General features: G+C 49.9%; 1 protein-coding gene and 1 long non-coding RNA gene across 4 annotated transcripts in view; one reads left to right on the forward strand and one right to left on the reverse strand.

The window, feature by feature from the left end:
- The window catches only part of JAM3 (junctional adhesion molecule 3), a 32,875-nt gene extending 13,719 nt beyond the window's left edge, over positions 1–19,156 (reverse strand). Inside the window, exon 1 of the mRNA XM_075116127.1 lies at positions 19,040–19,156. Coding sequence (XP_074972228.1) covers positions 19,040–19,100 — 61 coding nt within the window. The 5' untranslated portion in view covers positions 19,101–19,156. The remainder of the gene's footprint in view (positions 1–19,039) is intronic.
- LOC142067484 (uncharacterized) lies at positions 909–17,694 on the forward strand. Of its 3 annotated transcripts, none has more exons than XR_012664066.1 (9): positions 910–1,040; positions 3,965–4,256; positions 5,221–5,346; positions 11,754–11,900; positions 12,126–12,183; positions 12,311–12,466; positions 15,431–15,553; positions 16,249–16,363; positions 17,359–17,694. It is a non-coding gene; the product is annotated as an uncharacterized LOC142067484 (long non-coding RNA). The 3 variants fall into 3 exon arrangements; XR_012664068.1 differs by having other exon boundaries at positions 11,754–11,803; XR_012664067.1 differs by lacking the exon at positions 11,754–11,900 and having other exon boundaries at positions 909–1,040.
- Positions 19,157–20,852: the final 1,696 nt, after the last annotated feature.

Consider the following 20,852-nt stretch of genomic DNA (forward strand, 5'->3'; position numbering starts at 1 on the left):
CTGATAACGGTTATAAAAAGGCCATCACCAGACTGGGGCCAGCACACCCTGGAAAAAACCCACTCAGTCGTAAATTCTCTGTGCTGTTATAGCTGCTTGTGCTAGTAAGGCTTTATTTTTACCAGCTATCATAAAACAGCATGACTTATTTTAGATGCATGGCTTGTACCGCTCAGTTAAAAGGGTGCCAACTCTCTGATAGGCACCTACAAACAGAGGAGATGTGCCCGCCTGGGCAGGAAACATGAAGCATAACTAACCTAGAGAAGGCAAATGCAATGTTACAGAGCAGTGTTTGGTGTTCCACATGGTTCTGGCTTTTGCTTCTCTCCTCTTTTACATAGCTAGCTGATGGCACTCGTTTCTTCTGAAATGGTGATAATAAGGGGAGTCTCTGGTGGTCTCGGCAGGAGCAGGACCCCACAGGACAAAGTTGTGTGGAAGACCATTGAGTATTTGTGTCCATCTGAAGATGCAAGAATTTCAGATTTTGCTCTTAATTCACTCTTTTCCTGCTCACCACTAGAGAAGGCAAGGAGGTGCCTGGCTGCAAATTGAGTACGTACAGTTCTGGAACGAAATTTTAACCTGTTTAAACCTCCTGATTTCAGCTGGGACATTAAAGACCTGACTGTATTTGCTGCAGAGAAGGTGGCCCATTAGCATCCAGGCCAAGCACACAATCTTTGTTCCTCTTTTTTTTTTTTTCCCCTCCCATTTTGGACAGGAGGATTCACTGTTCTACTTCCTAATCAGACAGCAAAGCCATTGGTATACACACAGCTTATACACCCACAGTCAGTAGTGAAACAGGTTGCTATCAAGGAGATACAGAGCCCTCTTAAGACAAAAACCTCCCTGCAAAGCAGTCTCACCCTGCAACAAACATTCCTCCTCTCTCCCATGCAGGGACGGATGTGAGGTGTTGCCTTGTGAAGACCGCACAGCCCTTTCTGGTTTCCCAAAGTTTGGTTTCGTCACGTTGGGATGCAGCTGCAGACACGCTGCCTCAAATATCCATCTGACAAGGGCCTCTGGAGGTAAGAATTTCACAATCTTTGGTTGCCGTTTTGCTTATGGCATTGCAGTCTGTTCAGAGATGAGATATTAAGACATCTCTGCAACTTCACAAAGATGAGACAGCCTATGCTCAAGATCAGATTTGCACACCACCCACTTCGCAGATCCTTAGGCCTGTGCTAGGAGGAGGCATCATGAGCCACGCTGCAAAGCTGTCTGAACAGGAAGAGTTCAAGCTTACTCACAGTCTTAGCATAAGCCTGAGCTCTCGGCTGGACATGTTGAGCTTGGACCTAGTCCACCAATAGGTTCTCATGCTCCGCTCTCCCTAAGGGAGCACAGATGCTTTAGGAGAGAGCCAGAGCTGAGCCGATAGCTGGCAACCTGGGGAGAAAGCTCCCAGGTCGAAGGGCCTGGCACACTTATCCCATTTCATTGAAATAGATTTTCACCCATCAGAACAGATGTGTCTCGAGAGGCCAAGAGCCAGCTCCGTAAAGGTATTTACATGCTGTTGACATCAAGGGGAAGATGTGCATCTAATACTTTACAGATGCGGCTGTACATGCCTTGCCCAACATCTTAATCTGTGCATAATCTGGTCCTAGCTCTCCTGTTTTCCCAAGCCCATACCCCAGTCTCTGGCTTTTCTCCCAGAAAGGACTGAACGTACGTGCAAGACAGGAAGGAAGCAATACTTGGGTGGATGACTAATACCTAATACTTGAGAGAGATTAACATGGAAGCAGCAAGGGGTAGAGAGTTTCCAGCGTGTCAGATTGCATCTCTTTCTGTAATATAATTTCAGGCCATCTTCAACTCAAAGTAAGGGTGGAAGGAGTTAGAACTTGCCCCTCAGAATCTGGGATGAAGGGTAATGGAGAGGGAACAGAAAGGACATATGAATGGGAAAGCTGTGCCTAGAAGAGGCTGTTATTACCAGCCCTCGCACTCCTGAATTGCCTCTCCCTTCCCAAGACAGAAATGCGAGGCGGAACTGAAAGTCTCATTTTCCTTGGGTAAGCAACGGGGAATAGGGCACAAAGCTTCTGCGTTGCATTAGATACCGCTAACCAGGGGATTAAGTCCTGCCCAGATCATTTCTTTTGCCTTGCTACTGGCCTCTGAGGTCAAGTCCCTTACACAAATGCTTTGGGTTTGCAATGTTACGCTGACTCTCCAGGAGGGAAAACCAGGGGCAGGTGGCCTTACTGTGTGGCTCTGAGGGAAGGCCATTAGGCAGGAGAGATTCTCATTACGTCTGCATCAAGTCTTTGGCAAAACCCAGAAGAGAAATAAGGCAACAAGGAAACAATTACAGATCACTTGGCTAGGAATGTATCAAAACAGTCACATTGTACCGAGCGCTGTTCTTGCCATTTTCATTAACAAATGGACAGCATAATTACATCTTCAAACTGGTCAGGCTCACGGCCAATATGGACCATGAAAATTAGTGCATTCACAGAAGATGAAACATGAGGGGATCCCAGGAGGTCAGCTCAGCCCCACCTCTGCTTTAGGGCACGAAAGCCCAAGGAACACAGCTAGCTGTGCCCCTGGATGTCTGCTGAGATGCTCACAGGCAGTGTTCCCCCATGATCATTTTTATCTGTTAAAGTGCTGTACGTTTATCAGTTAAGCCTCAGCCCCTTCAAATTCAGTGTCCCCTGCAATTCAGTAAGGATGTACAGTTTCAGTTCACTGGAGGAAAAACCGAGGAATGGGAAATCACAGGAAGAGTAAGCCATCTTACATCTTGCTGTCTCAGCCAGCAGTGGATATACCATTCTGTGATCTGTTTACTGGATGAGAGTGCCTTACAACAGCAGAAGCAAAGGCCAGGAACAAAAATGGTGAGCGGTCAAGAGAAGTGGCAGTATTTGCACAGGGCAGATTTGAAACCAACCCTTCCTGCCTATTCCCACTTGCCTTCCATTGTTTCCCTAGCCAGCCCCAAGAATTGCCATACAGGCACATCCTACATTATTTCTCACTTCAGCAAGTCCCTTTCCTCCCAAAAGTGGCAGATGCTGATACCAAATTAGTGTAAAGTGGGAGGGAACCAGCAGATAACTGTGATAAGAGCCAGGGGCAATGGTCTTCCTCCCGTCCTCGCCCCTTCCTCCTGGCAGGGCTGTCATTGCAGCAGACAGATGCTAAGGGAAGTCTCCAGGGCAGAGTCAGGTCACTGAGACGTGGCAGGGATCTATGGCCAGGATCAGGGAGACAGAACAAACTGTAACGGGAAAAGGGGCAAGTTCCTTTATTTTTGTCTTGTGTGGGAATTTGACTCAAGGATTGCTGAGAATCTCATAAGCCAAAGTGACGTTTTCCAGGCTGAGCGCCAGCCAACGCACAGACTTGATCTCAGCAGGTATTTGACTTCCACAGGAGCTAGGATGCTCGGTACCTGCCTGACCCTGGCTTTTGATGAGGACACATATATCAAAAGCTGCCTGAAATGCAAAGACAGGAAATAAGCGGATATGCTATCAGCACCAGGCTTTGCAATAGTCTTTAGTGTCTGGCTGTGTCCCAACCATCAATACAGTGACTCGCAGGGTTTTAGCCTATAATCCTCTATTCCTCTGTCTGTGACTCTAATCTCTTGATCCTCTGTTCCCCTCCAGCCTATAGCTTGACCAACAAAATGCAGATCTGAAGTTCTGCTTATCAGAGACCAACCATGTCATCTTCCTGTGGAAAATGGGAGTTGGGAAGAAAGCAGTAGTCATCCGAGCCAAGAGCTGAGAGTAGGCTAGAGAAGGGAACAGGAGAGGGCGTGAGCAAGCACACAGAGAAATCATTTATGACAAGGCTGAAAACAGCTCTCTTTTTAAGAACATTTTTTCCAATTTTACAGTATCATTTTTGTCTTTTTAAGAACATTTTTTCCAATTTTACAGTATCATTTTTGTCTTTTGTGTGTGTATAATTCTAGCCTCGGGTATTAAATGGAATTGTCTAGCTAATGCGTTGCACAGACCATGTAGAAATGAACATTGCAAGAGACTGACTGCAGGCACTGAGGGATCGTTCACATCTGCCCATGAGCGTGCGACCAAGAGCCTGTGAAACTACTGCCGTCATTCCACGCTGGAGAGGTGGGGCCATCTTCTGTAGGGGAGCTTTGAAGCTTTGCAGTGAATCTGTCAGAACAAAGGATGCAGATCTACAAGGGAAAAAGGCATTCGGCAGAAAGCTGCACGAGCCACGTGCAGGCCCGAAGACATGTGAGTTGGGGGAATATTGTTCTAGGGGCAGCCCTGAATCACGCAAACAGATCTGAAAAGACTTACCTTGTTAACATCAGCCTGAGCATAGGCTGCAAGCCTGCAGAGGGAGTTGTGCTGCAGGGCTCAACAGAGTTTATTTTCTTAGGAAGTACATTGGGAATTAAAGGGAGCCCAAATGAAGTCACAGACAGATAAAAGGCTTGATATAGAGCACTGTTTGAAATATGCTGGCATAAATGCACAGGGGAAGAGGGAGGAAAGCAATGCTATGCCAGAGCAAAGAGTGAGGATGAAAGCCATTCTGGCTTGTCCTAACCTGGATTCCTGACCAAGGCAAGCTTGTTTAATAGAGCAGAAATGAGCCTTGGCACGAAGAGGTTAAAAGATCGCTTGTCCCAGGAGAGCTGAATTAGCCATATATCTGGGAACTAACTTCTCCCAGACCCTGACTTGTTTTTCTCCTTAAGCATCTCCTGCTGCTATTTTTAGCAGAGAATTTTCTCAGCCAAATGCTTCCAGTTGAGTCCTGGTCAGAGGCCCTTTTCCCAGAGAGACACAGGCCCAGCAGCAGGAGGGTTGCTGCTCTGCGTTGGAAGATCATTCCTGGCTATGTGCTGGTCCCCAGTTCAGCTTAGATCTGTCTCGTTGTCCTGCCAGGTTTAGGGGGTACACATCACGCCGCCAGGCCTCTCCTGAGGCATGGGGGACAGTCCCCCCACCAGTCCGATGCAGGCATATTAAATGCTCTCACAGACCCTGAAAGCCAGGGATGGCTGCAACCTGGTCTGCAATTTCAGGAGCACCTAAAGAAGAGGGTGGACTGGACTTGATAGCTGCCTGCAGGCTTTTAAGGAGTATGAATGGGAAAAAGAGGTGGGAAGGAGATATAAAGAAATGATTTGGCTGACATTAATAACAGGATCTGCTTCTCAGCACTAAAATCTATTTGGATTCATTCCAGTTCCTCCAAGGGAAACCATGGACGCCTTTATTGTTCATAAAAGTTGCAACTAAAATCGGACTGGATAAAGCTTAAGGAAATACCTCTCAGGGGACAACCCTGCTTTGGCTGCTGGCAACAAATGAGGTAACTCCCTTCCTCTTCTCTGGTTCTCTTGGGGCCCTTACTCCTCCTTAGCCAAAATGCTAACCTGTCCATCAGTCCATCACTCCCTTCCCCTGGCTCCTCGCTGCTCAGCCTCCACCCAGAGCAGGCTATCTGCCTGTGTGCAATTAGCAATGTGTCACTGAACGTCTGGGCTAGTTCACAGGGAAGCAACGCTTGTAACTTCTTTTATCTACAGCTTGACTTAATACCTGCCTGCCAGAGATGGGCATGTAAATCAAAAGGCCAGATCAGGGCACGCAGATGGACAAATTGAGTAAAACAGGAATGATCCCCTGGCGTGTCTGTGCTAACGCGCAGTTAAAGCTGGGGGACCCAGGAGGATCGAGCGCCCTGGACCCTGTGAATGAAGCATGGGGGAGGCTGCAGTCCAGCGCTGGAGAGCAGCGGCGGTCAGTTGGTTACAGCAGAGCCACAGTCAAGAAGGTCCCTCTAACAATGGCCCCTTCTTGGTCAGTGTATCTGTTGCCTGTGTGTCTTGGAGTCACGTCAGCGAAGCAAACAGATTGGGAACATATTTGTACTCCCCACAGCAGTACAGAAGCCAACCCAGACAGAGGAGAGCAAGCTGGGCTCTTTTCTGCTCCTTGCCTCAGTGCCAAGTTTCCAGCTCCGCTTGAAACCTGTGGCCGAGCCCTACTTTGGCAGGGGTGAAGGGAGAGGACAGGCAGGGGCAGGGAATACTCTGCTTTCAGCTCATGCTCGTGCAAGTCGGCAGCTGGCTACAGGAGAGGGGAGCCTGACTGAACTCAACCGCGCACCTCTGAAGGCCCCCACGAGAGATTAGATCTGGCACTGTGTGGCCTTGCCCTTCTCCCCAGCTACCGTTAAACCCACGGGGCCGAGAACAGCAGTCACCTGGACAACCCACAGATGCTGCATGAGGGTTCGTCCCAGTGGCGAGAGCTTCTTTCAGAAAGCGTCCCCGAGCCCAGCAGGAATCCCAGGAGCCCAGGATTTCACTCCTGACCTTCATGTACACATCCCAACGCATGGGCACTTAACCTTTGAGGCTCCTTTGAAAATCCCAGCGACAGCGTTTTGCGGATGAATATGTTTCCCCTAACATCTGCCCCCTGTATCAGATGCTGCCAGAGCCTCTCTCTCTTCTGGCTCTGCTCCCAGCTGAAGGACAGACAATAGGCATTTGAATGCAGTCTCCACTTCCCCTCCCAAACAGCCTGGGGGAGATGGCACATCAGAGCCAAGACAGCACTGAGAGCAGAGCTTGCCGGCCAGCGACAAGTCTCTCTAGATCACGGCCTGCCTTTTCTTTCCCTCCCAGTGTAGCTGAACCACTGGCTACAGTTGTTACTGGGCACGCAGGCCAGCTCTGCTGGGCAAATCCTTGCAGCATCCAGCTAGCCAAACTGAGAAAGTCTTTTCTCAGCATACTACTGCTGGAGCCATCCTGATCCCTCTCCAAATGCTGCCAAAATCGACTGACCTCCTGGATTCCCAGCCCTGCCGGCCAGCACACTGGTTCATGGACCTCTCCTGTACCTCTGTGCCATGCCAGCTCACCTGGAAACACACTGGCCACCTCTTGGACTTCCCCTCGCTCACTCTTAGTAGTATCTAGCTGCAAGTAACTGATCCAGGCAGTGCGTGGTGCACAGAGAGGAGCAGTTCCACCTGCAGGCGGTTCGACAAGAGTTCAGAGAGAGCTGGCTTGGATTCTCCTGAAGAACCATTGTTCCATCTTTCTAGAAATAGCTCTGCTTCTCGCATCCTGGAGCCGTTCAGCCTGTTTGGCACCGTTTCTGCTGCTTCAGAGACAACAACAGAGAGTGAGAAAAACCTGTCTAGACACCGTTTACCTTCCATCGACTCCCATTGCCACATCAAAGCACCACTTCAAACAAACCTGCAAACTGGCCAGGTAATAATCCCCAGCTCTCCTGTGCCTGCTCCAGGCAGAGGCAGTCAGACCCATCTCATCATGCTTCAGAGTTCATCTTTAATCCAGGCCCTTCTGACAAGAGGAAGAGAGATAGGATGAAAAATCTCATTACAGGAACATCAACAGAAGTTTTCTGGCCTCAGACTACTCAGGTGGGGGCTATGTCCTTTCTGCTTAGTGTCCAGGTACAAGCAGAAATCTCACCTATCACCTATTGGCAATCTGCAAATCTCCAGCTCCTTTGAAAAGCAGCCATACATGGCAGTCCCACTTGTCCCACCTGCTCAGATGCCATGTCCCTTACCTTTCCAAAGCCATGCCACAATCCAGAGCTCAAAAAATATCTTCCTGTGGCACCCAAGGAAATGGAGGTCCCTGAGAGCTACAAGCAGTTTGTCCACCGTGAGGTATCAAGTCGCTATCAGAGCAGGGCGAAGTCACAGGAGCTCAGGTAAATGCTCAAGATACCTTGAAACCAAAGGAGCTGGAGAGATTTTTAGGTCACTTGAGCACAAGTTACTTGAAGTCACTGCTTTGGGGAAGCACCTGGCAGTAGCATCAAGCGCTGACCCTATGCAGCCACCACAAGAGCAACATCTAGCTCATTATTTTAATGAGGGTCCTTTGAAATACCTTCCGTGTGAGAGACGGCTAAGAAAATCCAGTCTGGCTTTATTCTGTCTCAGGCAGAAACAGCCTTTATTTAGTAAAATGCTGCTAACAGCTCTGTCTCATTAGTCAGTGTTTAGGGAACCAGGCTGCAATTGTTCTGAAGTCTGGAACTGCAGAAAGGGCCTTGATAATGAGGTCTACAGGAGACGATTCCTCCTGACAGGCTCACAATGACCTAGAAATCCTACTTAATTCCCTGTCAGTGAAAAGTGCTGAGTAACAGCGAGGTGCAGATGCACTGGGGGCTGATTTGAGAGGGAGGCTGCAGCCTCTGTTCACACTTTGGGCTGTGATGCAAGAGCTCTGGGGTGGAAAAACCAGCATGGCTCAGCTATGCAGCAGCTCCCCAGATGAAGCGGAGGGGAGGCTTGCCAGGCAGGTAGGCAGGGGTTTGCTATGGGAAGGTTTGTAGCCTCATCTGCAAGACTTGCCACCACACAGAGTGCTGGGAGCGGAAGTCTCTGTTTAACACAACAGTAGAGACAGGAGTAGGCACTTGGGAACCGCCTGGTGTTAGCCAGGGCCCCTTTGAAGCCCCCTCAACAGCAGCACCTGGATTAGGTCTTCTCAGTGCAGTAGGCATTGTCTCCTCTGGATCATGCTTGCTTGCAAACGGCGCCAAAACCCTGCCAAAGGCTTTAACTCTGACTCAAACAGCTCAACGTTTACCTATGTTCCTAGGCCTGGCGTGCTCAGCAGCTCACCAACTTCGTCTGCGCAGCTACCATTGCTACCAAGAGACTGTGGTACCTGCTACTGTGGAGACAGCCTCTCCTGCCACGTAGCGGAGTCGTGCCGGTGCCGTCTCCCCTCATGCGGACGTGGGATGAGCAGCGGCTCTCTGCCGCACCAGGCAGCCTGCGCGCCCCGGAGGCCTTGTTGAGCTTTTGACGCGTTCTGCCCCGACGACTTTTCCCCATTTCCTTGGAGGAAAATGCAGCAGGCCGGCACAGGCTTGGGCCACAGACACACTACTTTCAAGTGGTTTGTTTTCGACAAGCAGCGTGTGTGCCATGGTTAGGAACCTCTGGGCTGGATGGCCCTGAGCCAGGCAGGCCAGAAGATGAGGTAGAGGGACTCAGCTGGAATGTGGGCTGGATACAGCTGACCTTGGAGACCACCCCCAATAAAGACCCTTACAGGCATGTGCTTGCCACCTGTTTCAGCCAGCAGACGAGGGACTAAACTAGGAATTCTGGAACTGAATGCACAGTCTGTTAAAGAGTGGTCTGAAGACTCCCACCCACGTGAAGCTGTCGCTGATGTGTGCTCTCTTACAGCGATCCTTGCAGAGGAATGCTTCTTTGCCCATCATGTGCAAGACTGCTACACCCATACTGCAAATGCAGCCCTGTTTAAAGTACAGCTCAAATCCGCAAAGAACTGCTGTAAAAAAAAAAATGTGGAAATGAAATCACCAGCCGAAACAGTGTCTAGAGACAACTCAAGCCAAGTCCCTCGAATGTCAGCACCAGAAGGAGGGCTCGGAAATGGAGAACCTAGCTCACTCTGCACCGGCTCTGCTGGCACAGACAGAGGATCTGCCTCAGAGACATGAGGAAAAGACATATGCTGAGAAAGGAAGGACCAGCTTTATTTTACCAACCTGTGTTCCCACCAGAGATATGCTTTAAAGACTGCCTTGCAAAGTAGAAATTAAATCCAAAGGTGCCCATGCATCTTCTGTGCTGTCATCCCCTTATCAGTTATCTCCAGCCTGCTCTGAGCCAGAAGATGAAAGGATCGCAACACCACTTATCTTCCCACTTAAGAGCATGCTTAACAGCTTGCTGTTAAAGAGGAGGACACTCAACTCTCAGGAAGCAGCTGTAAATTCTGCAAATGGGCTCTCTCGCATTTCTTTGAAGGAGCTACTGCTTCTCAATGAGGGGCACAGATACACAAAGGGAACCGGGGAGGGAGGAAAAGAAGGAAGCCTTTGCAGCAAAAAAAGGCTTTGCTTCACATCCAGAACGTGAAGCTGAGTGACAGATGTGAGACGTATGACGTGTGTGTCTCAGAAGTGACCGAGGATGAGCCAGGAATTGAAAAGCTCTTGGGAAGTATTTAAACAGCCAGAATTACAACACGTTTGTCACTAGAGCACAAGAAGCTCCAAAACCATGCTCTCCTCAAGACTGTGTGGCATTACAGCCAAGGTTAGGGATCCCCCTTATGTGCTGCAGACAGAACCGCTGTGTGCAACCCAGCTCTGGCTCTAACCGTTGAGGCCAGGTCTCTGCACCTCCTCTGTGCTTCTCCCACAGAGCGTGCTGCCTCCCCTCTGCATTTGACCCTCACCTCCCCTCTTTGCAGAGCTACTTGTTGTCAGGGTGAACCAGAGTCCAGCTTCCTTTGTCATCTAATAGCTGAGTCAAACGGTCAGAACGGCCAAACAGGATCTGTTCCAGATATTTGCAGAAAGAGGAGGATCAAGAAGCCTGCAGCAGAACACCAGGAGCCTCCCCGGGCGAGGAGAACAATCGCTATTGTTGTCCAACAGCGGGCTGCTGGCGGGCGACGAGCACGCCTCGGCGCAACGTTGGGAAAAAGCTCCGGAGTCCTCCCGTGCTCACAGAGCACCGCAAATGAACTGGAATCTGGAGTCCCCTCCATCCCCTGGCACAGCCCCAGCAATCCAGCACTGCGGACTTATCAGCCCTGATCGTAGCTCAGCTGTTGACTTGGAGAACTCAAGGCGCAGTTGGCAACTGGGAGAGGAGGGCACTGCATTGCCTTAGAAGCTGCTGCCAGCCCAAACGCAGACTTCAAAGGGCTTATCTTGCCCTGTTGTGTGGGAGAACATGCAGTGCCTGTGGGCGAGGACAGCTGTGTGTTGGCCAGGCCCAACAGAGCATTTTTGATGGAAGAAGAAAGAAGTTAGTACCTGGTTTAACCTCCCCTCCAGCACGCACAAGGCAGCTTTGGCAGGCAGAGCTCCACACTGCACTGTTATTTATGGGATGTTGAAAACTGGCCAAAATGAAGGGAAAACACCAGATACATAAGGATGCTCACCAACTCAAATAGCCGGTTCTGCCTGAGGGAGGACCCATGAGAGTAGGCGATTAGAAGGCACTCTGCCTTTCATCTCCAGATCGCCAGTGCAAGGGCAACTCCATCAGCACTGACCAAGCTGTATCCAACTAATAGCTATTTGCTCGTGCACAAGAAATGAGATAAGCCGTTGCCTCCTTGCTCCCTGAGAAATCAGACCGGCCCCACCGATGTACACCATGTGCAATCTCAGCAGAGTAGCTAAGACCACAGAGCGAAACAAACCGGCACCTCCTCTGCCGTAGGAGCTACGAGGTCGACAAGGAGATCCGTGCTGGTTGAAGCTAACCCGTTTCATAGCATGTGTATCCAGTCCTGTCAGCCAAGCATGGGTCATTTATGCTAATAGGGGGTTCTGTATTATTCCTTCCACCTTGGTTGTTGGTATCTAAACACCTCAACAAAAACAGTCCGCCCTTCCAAGAATGGGGGATTCCCACCAGCCGGGGAAGCCAGGGCTGGCCCAGAGGTACAGGTCGCTGCTGTGCACAGAGCCGGGACTTCCCCTTCGAAGGTGCGTTACTGATGCAGAGGACCTCACTACTACAGAGCGGATGTTTTCCAGGCTCTAAAAATAACTAACTCCAAACAATGTGGTGGGTATAAAGAAATATTTATCTTCGGGCTTTTGCAGAGATCAATGCAGGAGAAAAAGATTAAAGCAAAGATTTAAGTGTGTATTAAAAATAGCTGTTGATACGATCCTTTGAGGGGATAAAAGGTATTTTTTTTACAGGAGCGGCAAGAACTGCAGGACTTTGCAACACCTTCCCTGCCGTTAACTGTGTAAGCTCCCGGAAATCATTCGAGAGAGTGTTAGCAGCCAGAGCGCCTCAGGAGGAAGTCCATTAGCAGGCAGTAATCTCCTTAATGGATCCTCGGGGTATGTGGTAGAGGCTGTCTCGCCTATGGACACTTGGTTCTGTCCACTGCTGTGATTCAAGGGCTGCTCAGGCAGCCATTATCATCCAATACTCTAAGGAATGCTCCTCATCTTTATGGCAGCCCAATAGTGTGATGAATTAGTCTTTCGGGTAGCTTTCATTGAGTCAGGACACAAATGGGTATGGTGAGGTTTTTCTTACTTACTTTTATTTTTTTTTGACAGCATCTAGCAAAGAGACACGGATCCGTGAACAGAAGCCGTACATGCCTCTGTAATGCAGGTAAAAGCAGTAACATCTATCAAGGCCTTCGTTTTCCAAGGATAGCATCCTAGCAAAATCAAAATATTGCCTCCTTGGCTGATCTTGACCTAAAAGATCAAGCAGAGCCTTGTACATTTATGTGCAGACAAAATCATTAAGTCCTCAGCTGTGCAACCGACTCCACTCGAGCAGGCCTGAGAGAGCACGCAGCCACCCCGGAGAGATGTAAAGTGGCAAGAACCTTTCGACTGGGAATGAAAAGCAGGACTGCTGTGCAGAGCAGTGCTGGCCCTGTTAAAAGGTAAGCCCGGTTTCTCAAAAACAGCTCTCTTTCATGGCATTGTTTGCCAGGGTTCTTCCTTATTGCTAATGAAACAAAAATTCTGACTGACTTTGGATATGTAGAATATTATGGGCTCCTTCAGGAACCATTAAGGACTCCATGGTTATACATCTTGAGACATACTGGACAAGACTGTCAAAAACGACAAGTGAATCGGGTGTCTCAGGTGGTGGAGTGAGCAGGGAAGTCGGACACTTTCAACGGTCCTGAATTTTGAGAAATATTATACTTCCACCCTCCAAAACAGAGTCTAAACCAGTATGCGCCAATTTAAATCCCACCTGTAAAATGCTGGCCACTTTTATAAGGAGTTGCCCCAAAGTTTATTAAGGCAGGGATTTTCAGAAGAGGCCATGGGCGTTAGAAACACAGCCTAGTAATGGGAACAAATCCCCTTAGATTTCAGTGGATTTCTCCAGCTCAGCAGAAAATCCTACCTAGGCCACCGAAATATATTTTTCATAGTGCGATTAAAAATCTTGACATACGGCTGAACATTGTCAACTGCAACCTTTTAGCCACATGCCAAAGATATAGTAAGTCCCTGGTACGCTGCAGTTTTAAAGCTCAGTGTCTTCCTTTAAAGCTCTGGCTCATGCCAGCTCTGCCCAAACGAATTAAGAGGACTCTTAAAAACCCGCTGATCTTACATTTGTGTTGTAATAATCAGGTACATTGATGGGAGTCGGTTAGAGTGTGTTCTGGCTTTAACTCTGAAATCCCTGGGATTTATGACTTTAAAAAAAAAAAAAAAAGAAAGAAAACCTTGAGCATTATCTGAACACAATTTAATTTCATCTACTTCATCTATTGCTGCTCTGAGACCTTCATTTCCCCTTGTAACTGTCTCTGTGTTAAGCCCTGTGCAACATCCCATGAGGGGCACTACATAACCCAATACATTATATTATTTATACTGACAAGTAGTTCTTGCATGACAGAACAATTCCCATTAATTTTTTTTAGCTTATCTCAAGTACCTGTGGGCTGTCAGGTTACAGCACATGTATGTGGCTGGTTTTCTTTTTAATTAGTTAAAGCCCATGTTGACTGGACTCCCATTTGACGGCTCTCAGCAGTCCGCAGGTGAGCTCACGGGGATCCTACCCAGACGTGCTCTCAGGAGCAGGGGAAAATGCAGGGGTGATTTTTTATTTATTTATTTTGCCAACTCCCACTTAGAAATTTTGCTTCTGCATCTGCTGCTCTTTTCTCTTTTGTCTGGTTTGGAACCTGCACCAAAAGCAATTTCCTTCAATACCCGACCCAGCAGAGAAGGAGCTTTGACAAGATGCTTCAGAAGTGCAAAGCAGCACCGTCTCTAGGCCTCGCTTCTTGCATATTAGTGTTTTTCCTAGTTAACGTGAAGGCCTGGCTTAGGATGCTGCTCTAGTAGGAACAGGGCACCAGCTCAGCTATGCAGCTGTCTTGGTTTTGCACTCCCAAGCTGTGTTAGACAGCTGAACTTCTGCACAGGAGTCACACAAAGCTTTCTTACAGTATGAAATGCAGCAAGGCAATCAAAGTTAGCGACCGCTGAGGAAGAAGTGATAACAGAACCTCAGCTGGCCATTCTTGTACAGGAAACATCTTTAATATACACCTCCCCCGATGTTTATCCCCAGAGGAAGGCTGCTTGACCTCTGCTTATCTAAAATGAGAAGCAGAAGTTTGTGAGGGGTTGGTTATCCTTGGGGCCACTGTTGTGGCGAAGTCCATGGCGTGCCTTGCTGTCCTGTTCCCCGCGGAGGTACTCTTTTGCTGCTCGGTCTCTAGAAACTAAAGAATGAAACTCTCCAAACAAACAATACCTCTAATCTCAAGTTAATACTGAGGGTGTTAGCGCTCTGAAGGGTCATAAGCAAACAGAGACCTGAGCTTTCCAGCCAAAAAATAAAAAAAGGTCCAGTTTTTATGTCTTTCATTGTGTTTCTGAAACTGAAAACTCTCATTTCCAGCATGTGAGTTTGAGAACTGCGACCCAGCAGGTATTTCCTCTGCCCCAAGCGCAGCTATTGACAGAACTGTACCCAAACGGCAATCCAGCCCCTTTGGGTGAAAATTAAGACTGTGTCCAGAACCTTCATTAGTGAAATTAAAGCCATTAACTGGTTCTGAGGCCGTGTCCTGACTCAGCGAAGGAGTGGGGTTCGCTGGGCGGTGCGCACCCTTACTCCTCCACTACGTGGAACTGACGGTTAGTGGTTGAATTTGGTTTTGATCCTGTGTCTCATAAAAACATGATACTCCCTAGGGGTTCAGAGGGAAGGCAAACAGCCCTTATCAATTGCAAAAAGATGGTGCAGCTCATATGATGGAGAAGCCAGATTGAGAATGTAATTATCCTAATTAATTTTATATCTTGAATCAATCTCTTTTTATATAAACAGCAGTTTCAAAGCAGGCCACCAGCTTTTACACATAGAGCGGTTGTTTTATCTTGTTGAGGGGCACGTTAGCAATACACGCTCTTGTTTTGCAGAAAAAGGACTCTTGAGGACTCAGGGCTGTGGAAATCCTTCCCCTTGCTAACTCCCTCCCGCCACTCCAGGCCTGCTCTGTAAGGAGTTCACGAACCTTCTCCGGATCATCAGGGCTTGATGCAATTAACTGTGAAGCATTAGCTCTAAATATACAACCGGGAGGCCAGTTCTGCTTCAACAAACACTCATCGCAAAGGATGATAAAGCAGTGAACGCAATTTGCAAGAGAAACTTAAATAATAATCTAAGTAAGCTGCAAGGAAAGCAGGAGCAAGTCGGGGCAAACCAATGTTTTACCCTTTGGAGATGGCTAAAGTTAGAGGCAAACTGGCAGGAGGCTCAGAAACCAGGCCCTCCCTCAGCCGTTATGTAGAGCAGCTTTTGCCCTTATTTGTGAAGCTAAATGCAGAAGCTCATTCCGCTTTATTTACTTGTTTAGGTGATTTTTGGCAACTCAACGTGTGTCCCTGGTGCAAATCCTCAGTGTGTGGACGGATAATTGAAGAACAGTTGCAGCGGGCCAAGAGACCCAGAATTCAACTTGTACAAGGGAAATAAACAGGTCAGTAAAAGAACCAAAGTTCACGATCAGAGCAACATCTCAGTCCGCAGCTCCTTCTCCTCACTAAAAAACCCACATTTTACTCTTTGAATCTCCTCGTGCTTCAGTAACCACGTAATTCTCAGAAGTATTCAGAGCAAGAGGGAATGCGCTGGTGTCGCGTTCTTTGTCAACAGCTGTAAAGTAGATGTGCATCTAACTACTCTCTGGTGGTGATGCCAGATATTGCTTACCCAAATAGGAACACCAAGCCCTTCCTAAGAATTTTTTTGAAGATGTTATTAAGTGTCTGATTTTGGCATGGCCCTCCAAGCTGATTTTTTTTACTGCTTGTTGAAAAGAGAGCAATACGGCAAGTACTTCCCGTCAGAAAATACCAACAAGCGACTTATAACTGCAGTAGAGCTAACAACATTCCCACTGAGTGGTTTTTGGCACTGACAGCTGACTCGGAACAGTTGTTGGTGGCTGGGACAGATGGACTTCATACGTTTAAAAAAAAAAAAAAGGAAATGAGAACTTCTCCTCTGTAGATTTTGAAAAGCCCTTTGCAAAATCCAACATACTACCAAAACCTCGGAATTAAATCAAAGAGAGATTTGAATACGAAGAGCTTTAAAACTGAAATGTGCCAGGGACTTGCCGGATCTCCCCATCAAGGACTATAAGGTATCAACACGTTTTATTTTCAACAGGAAATACTTGGGAGTTTTGGGAAGGGCTCCACAGCTCTGCCCTCCGTCCAGCACGTGAAATCCTCAAAATCCAAATGTTCGTTTCCATGGGGAAACTTGCAACAGAGGCCCGAAGGTAGGACGTAACACTGATGTCACTTGTAAGCCCCACTTTCCATCACCGATGCCAATAACTTCCGCTAGTATAATTATGACCATGGCATTTCCCTGATGTGCAGAATCTTTAGATGCTTTTAGTGCCTAGAGCTGGGTACGCACTGAATACTCCGTGCTTCACTGGCTCCTGTTTCGTGGCAAAGTTTTAAGGCCATGCTCAGAGTAGGGCCCGTGCTGGCAGTCACACGGCAGGAGGAGGCAGTCCCTGCTCCGCCGCGCTTATAGTCTGAGCAGCACCTTACAGTCTAAAGCACGCTCATAGTCTGAAGCATGCACGCCAGAGCTCTGCAGCTTAGCACCTCAGCATCTCGTTAGCTTTGTCAGCTCCCTCTCTTGCCTTTTGGTTTTTTTCCCCCCAAGCAGTCAGCTGGCATCAAACGCATCCTTACGGTCTCATCCTACCCCACTACCCAGCACCAACCCTGCAGACTTCAGCACATGTTTGAGTTTACGTACTGCTGACAGCCTAACCTTAACTTAGCGGGATGCCCCAGTACGTAAAGTCAAGTGTAGCTGAACAAACTTTTTCATTCTCAGCCTTGCTCCTGCTCACTCTTCTGGGCTTATGACCCCACATTTGAAAACCGCTGGAAATCAGTACAGGATGAGGCGCTTTGATTTGGCCAGAACCCGATGTATTTAAACGGAGGACAAACCATGTTACCACTTGTTTTACTCGCCAGATAAATATTCTCAGGCAGAGGTGTGAAACTAGTGGTGTTTGGCTGGTTTTTAACAACTTTTGTCTCAAGAAATGTCTACGTCTAGATGTCAGTATCAATGTCTAAAGAAGCATCTGCAGTTCATTTCTAGTCTTGCTACCTTTTAGGCCAGATTCAACAGGATATTGGGGCATTGCTCACGTAACAGAGGAGGGAAGTGGGGTACCTTCCTACCCTGCAGCCCAACTGTAAGGAAAAGTTGTGTTAAGTCTGTCATTTTTCTCATTCAAAGGGAGCATCCAAATGCAGAGTTAGCACCGGGAAGGCCTTGCCGTGCTCCAGGATTAGGCACTCCCAGTTTCTTCTGCCGAAACTGTTCCTGCTACAAGCCACAGTAAAGCAAGTGAACAACAGACCCTGGAGCGCGTGACAACCACCTCCTCATCGCAGATGTGTGTCAGAGTCATCTTCTCACCCCTCCGCTCACTTTTCTGCTAAATAGTGCCCAAATCTCACTTTATTTGAGGCCCAAGAGGCTCCACACGTTACATGGAGTTATTGGAGAATTGTTTTGTCCTTAGATAAACAGTTTGAAGCATTTCAGTACACTTCAGCCTTGAGTTGACCCAAAACAGTTATGTGTGTGTCTACACATGCGTGCACACATGCACAGCCCCCGGTATTTCAGTAATCAGTTGCCAGTCGTCACCCTAACCCCACTCCATCCCATTTTCTTCTTCTGCCGTCTGGGCAGATTGGGGGAGGGCGATGCAAGCCCACCGGCTGCTGTCCCCCTCCTCATCCCCCCCCCGCTATTAATAGCCAGACAACAAATGAGCCCAAATTCATTCCTGAGCGGAATTAGCAAATGTTTTTGCAATTAAAACTGCAAACATTCATGCGGGGCCCCTGGAACAATAGGCGTCTGTGCCTGGTCTTGAATAGGCACTAGTGTCCGCCCTGCCTGCCTGCCGAGGCTGCACATTCCTGGCACCCTCATCCCTGGACCCGCTCCTTGCTGAGCCGGGGTTTTGGGCTGCTTTACCCCCTTCTCTTGTGAGTGTGTGCGTGTGTTCTGCTCCCTGCAGCGCCCTGCCTCTGGCGGGGGAGTCCTTACTGCGGCCGGCGGGGCTGGTGGGACATTCTCCCCAGGACCAAGGGTTGGGGCGGCGCATCCCTCCCTTTCCCGGGACACAAGGATGGGGAAGCACATCCCTCCCCTTCCCCGGACAAGTATCGGGGCAGCGCATCCCTCCCTTTCCCAGGACACAAGGATGGGGAAGCACATCCCTCCCCTTCCCCGGACAAGTATCGGGCCAGCGCATCCCTCCCTTTCCCGGGACGCAAGGATGGGGAAGCACATCCCTCCCCTTCCCCGGACAAGTATCGGGGCAGCGCATCCCTCCCTTTCCCAGGACACAAGGATGGGGAAGCACATCCCTCCCCTTCCCCGGACAAGTATCGGGCCAGCGCATCCCTCCCTTTCCCGGGACACAAGGATGGGGAAGCACATCCCTCCCCTTCCCCGGACAAGTATCGGGCCAGCGCATCCCTTCCCTTTCCCGGGACGCAAGGATGGGGAAGCACATCCCTCCCCTTCCCCGGACAAGTATCGGGCCAGCGCGTCCCTCCCTTTCCTGGGACCAAGGGTCGGGGCAGCGCATCCCTCTCCTCCCCGGGACACATGGATGGGGAAGCACATCCCTCCCCTCCCCGGGACACAAGTGTCGGGGCAGCGCATCCCTCCCTTCCCCGGGACCAAGGGTCGGGGAAGCGCATCCCTCCCCGGGACACAGGATGGGGAAGCACATCCCTCCCTTCCCCGGGACAAGGGTCGGGGCAGCGCATCCCTCCCCTCCGGGACCAGGACGGGGCTCACCCCGGCGGGGAGCCGGGGCAGCGCATCCCCGCCGGGGCAGGGGTACCGCATCCCCGCGCCGCTCCGGGCGGCCGTTCCGGTGGCCGGGACTCACCGAGCAGAGGCAGGAGCAGGGGCAGGAGGAGCCGGAGAAGCGCCGGTCTCCGCAGCGCCATGATGGGGTGTGCGGAGCCGAGCCGAGCCTGCGCACTGCCCGGGCGGCGGCGGGGGCGGCCGGGGGCGGGGGGAGCCGGGCGGGGAGGCGCGGAGCCCGGCGCCTGGCACGGCGGGGGGCGGCCGGGAGCGGGAGGGCTCGGTCCCCGGGCGGGGAGGGCCGGCGTGGGGAGAGGGGGTGCCCCCCACCCCCAAGCCGGGGGCGTCCCGCCGGCCCTCCGCTTGCTTCCCGTGGAGGTGTCACCCTGCGGGTGGGGAGAGGCGCTCGACCGAAAAGCTGCGTCCGTGGGAGCCTTCCGTAGGCGCCGCGGGGGGGGATGCACCGAGAGGAAGGAGCTGGGAACACTTTACGCGGTTTTCAGCCCGCAAAACGCTGGAAAGTAGCTCGAAGGCAACGTTTTGGTTATCAAAATCCGTCCGAGTTTTGCTCTAGAGTGGGTGTTTTCCCCTCTGTTTAATAAGAACCCCTAAAAAGAGGAGTTTCTTCGCAAAAATTTTCCCTGAGAAGCTGCCTCGCATCAAACTCTGCATTTCCCTGTAAACTTTTAACCAACTTAAATGAAGCAAGAAACACAAGCACCCAGCTGGGGAGGGAGCGCTTCTCTCGAGGAGCTCCCCGAGCCCTCACGCCGTGCCAAGCCGCTTCTGACAGCCACGGGCCTCACAGAGCGATTCCGCCCTGGAAAGTGCCTTTGCACAGAGAGCATCCCGAGCTGCTGCCTGGTCCTCACAAGTCTCCCAGAACCCTTTTTTTCTTTGATTTACACAAAGAAACTTATCAGCGCCGGACACTCGCCCCCAGTGCAGCGAGTCAGCCGGGGTTAGCGGCCGTCCATGCGTCACTGTCAGTAGCTTGCGATGGGGATGTAATTAAGATGCTGTTGAAGATCAAGCAGCTGGAATGAAAGCTGAGCTCTCCTCTGTTCCGTAAACCAGCTCAGCAGAGCTGCTGGAAAGGAAGGGATGTAAAAATGTATTTAACTTGGTAATGTAGCAGATCTAACTGAGGATGCTAATGAGTAGATTTAAAGGGTTGATCTGAGCCTGGTGAAATTAATACAGAGATTCTCATCAATTCTAATAGCCAGATGGGATGTTTCGCTGAGGATGAAGGGAAAGGAATCGCCTAATAAGACTACATGGCTTAAAACCTGGCTCTGGCAATCTTTGGGTTGGGTCCCTGTTGAGTAAGGAGTCGTTTTAACATAGTCCGTTTGGACTGAAGTGACTGGAGATGTAAAATATGATGCCTTCAAGTATAATCAGCAAAAAAGGGACATCACTGAGGCATCGGGTTCATCTTTAACTTCCTGCAGCAGCTTGATCAGGGAAGAGTGGAGCTGAGAAAGGGAAACAAGAAAGTATGGGAGGGTTTCTTATGCACGACTTCTGGCCTTTTAAGTCATGTTTATGCGGCCAGGTGAAATGTGGCCCTGCAAACAGTCTGCAGCACCCCCGCGCTGTGGGCTTTCCATCTACTGCCGGGCACAGACTCCGCTGGGAAGCAGGCTCAGCCTGTCCAGGCGGGACTAGGGAAGAGCCGTGCGGGGAGGGCAGCATGTGGCCGGTGCTGCGGTGCACTGGCTTGCTCAGCCATCTGGGCCACTCCAAGGGGAGCTGGATCAGTACTGAGGGGCTCCTGTAAGCCTTGACTTCCCTCTCCAGGCTGCTGGAGCTTAGCCTGGGCGGGCATTGAGAGTATGTTTGTGAATAATCAACGAAGACAGAGGCTGCATTGGGAGTCAGCTGGCAAA

Source organism: Phalacrocorax aristotelis, chromosome 22, assembly GCF_949628215.1.
Source record: "Phalacrocorax aristotelis chromosome 22, bGulAri2.1, whole genome shotgun sequence".
NCBI lineage: Eukaryota > Metazoa > Chordata > Aves > Suliformes > Phalacrocoracidae > Phalacrocorax > Phalacrocorax aristotelis.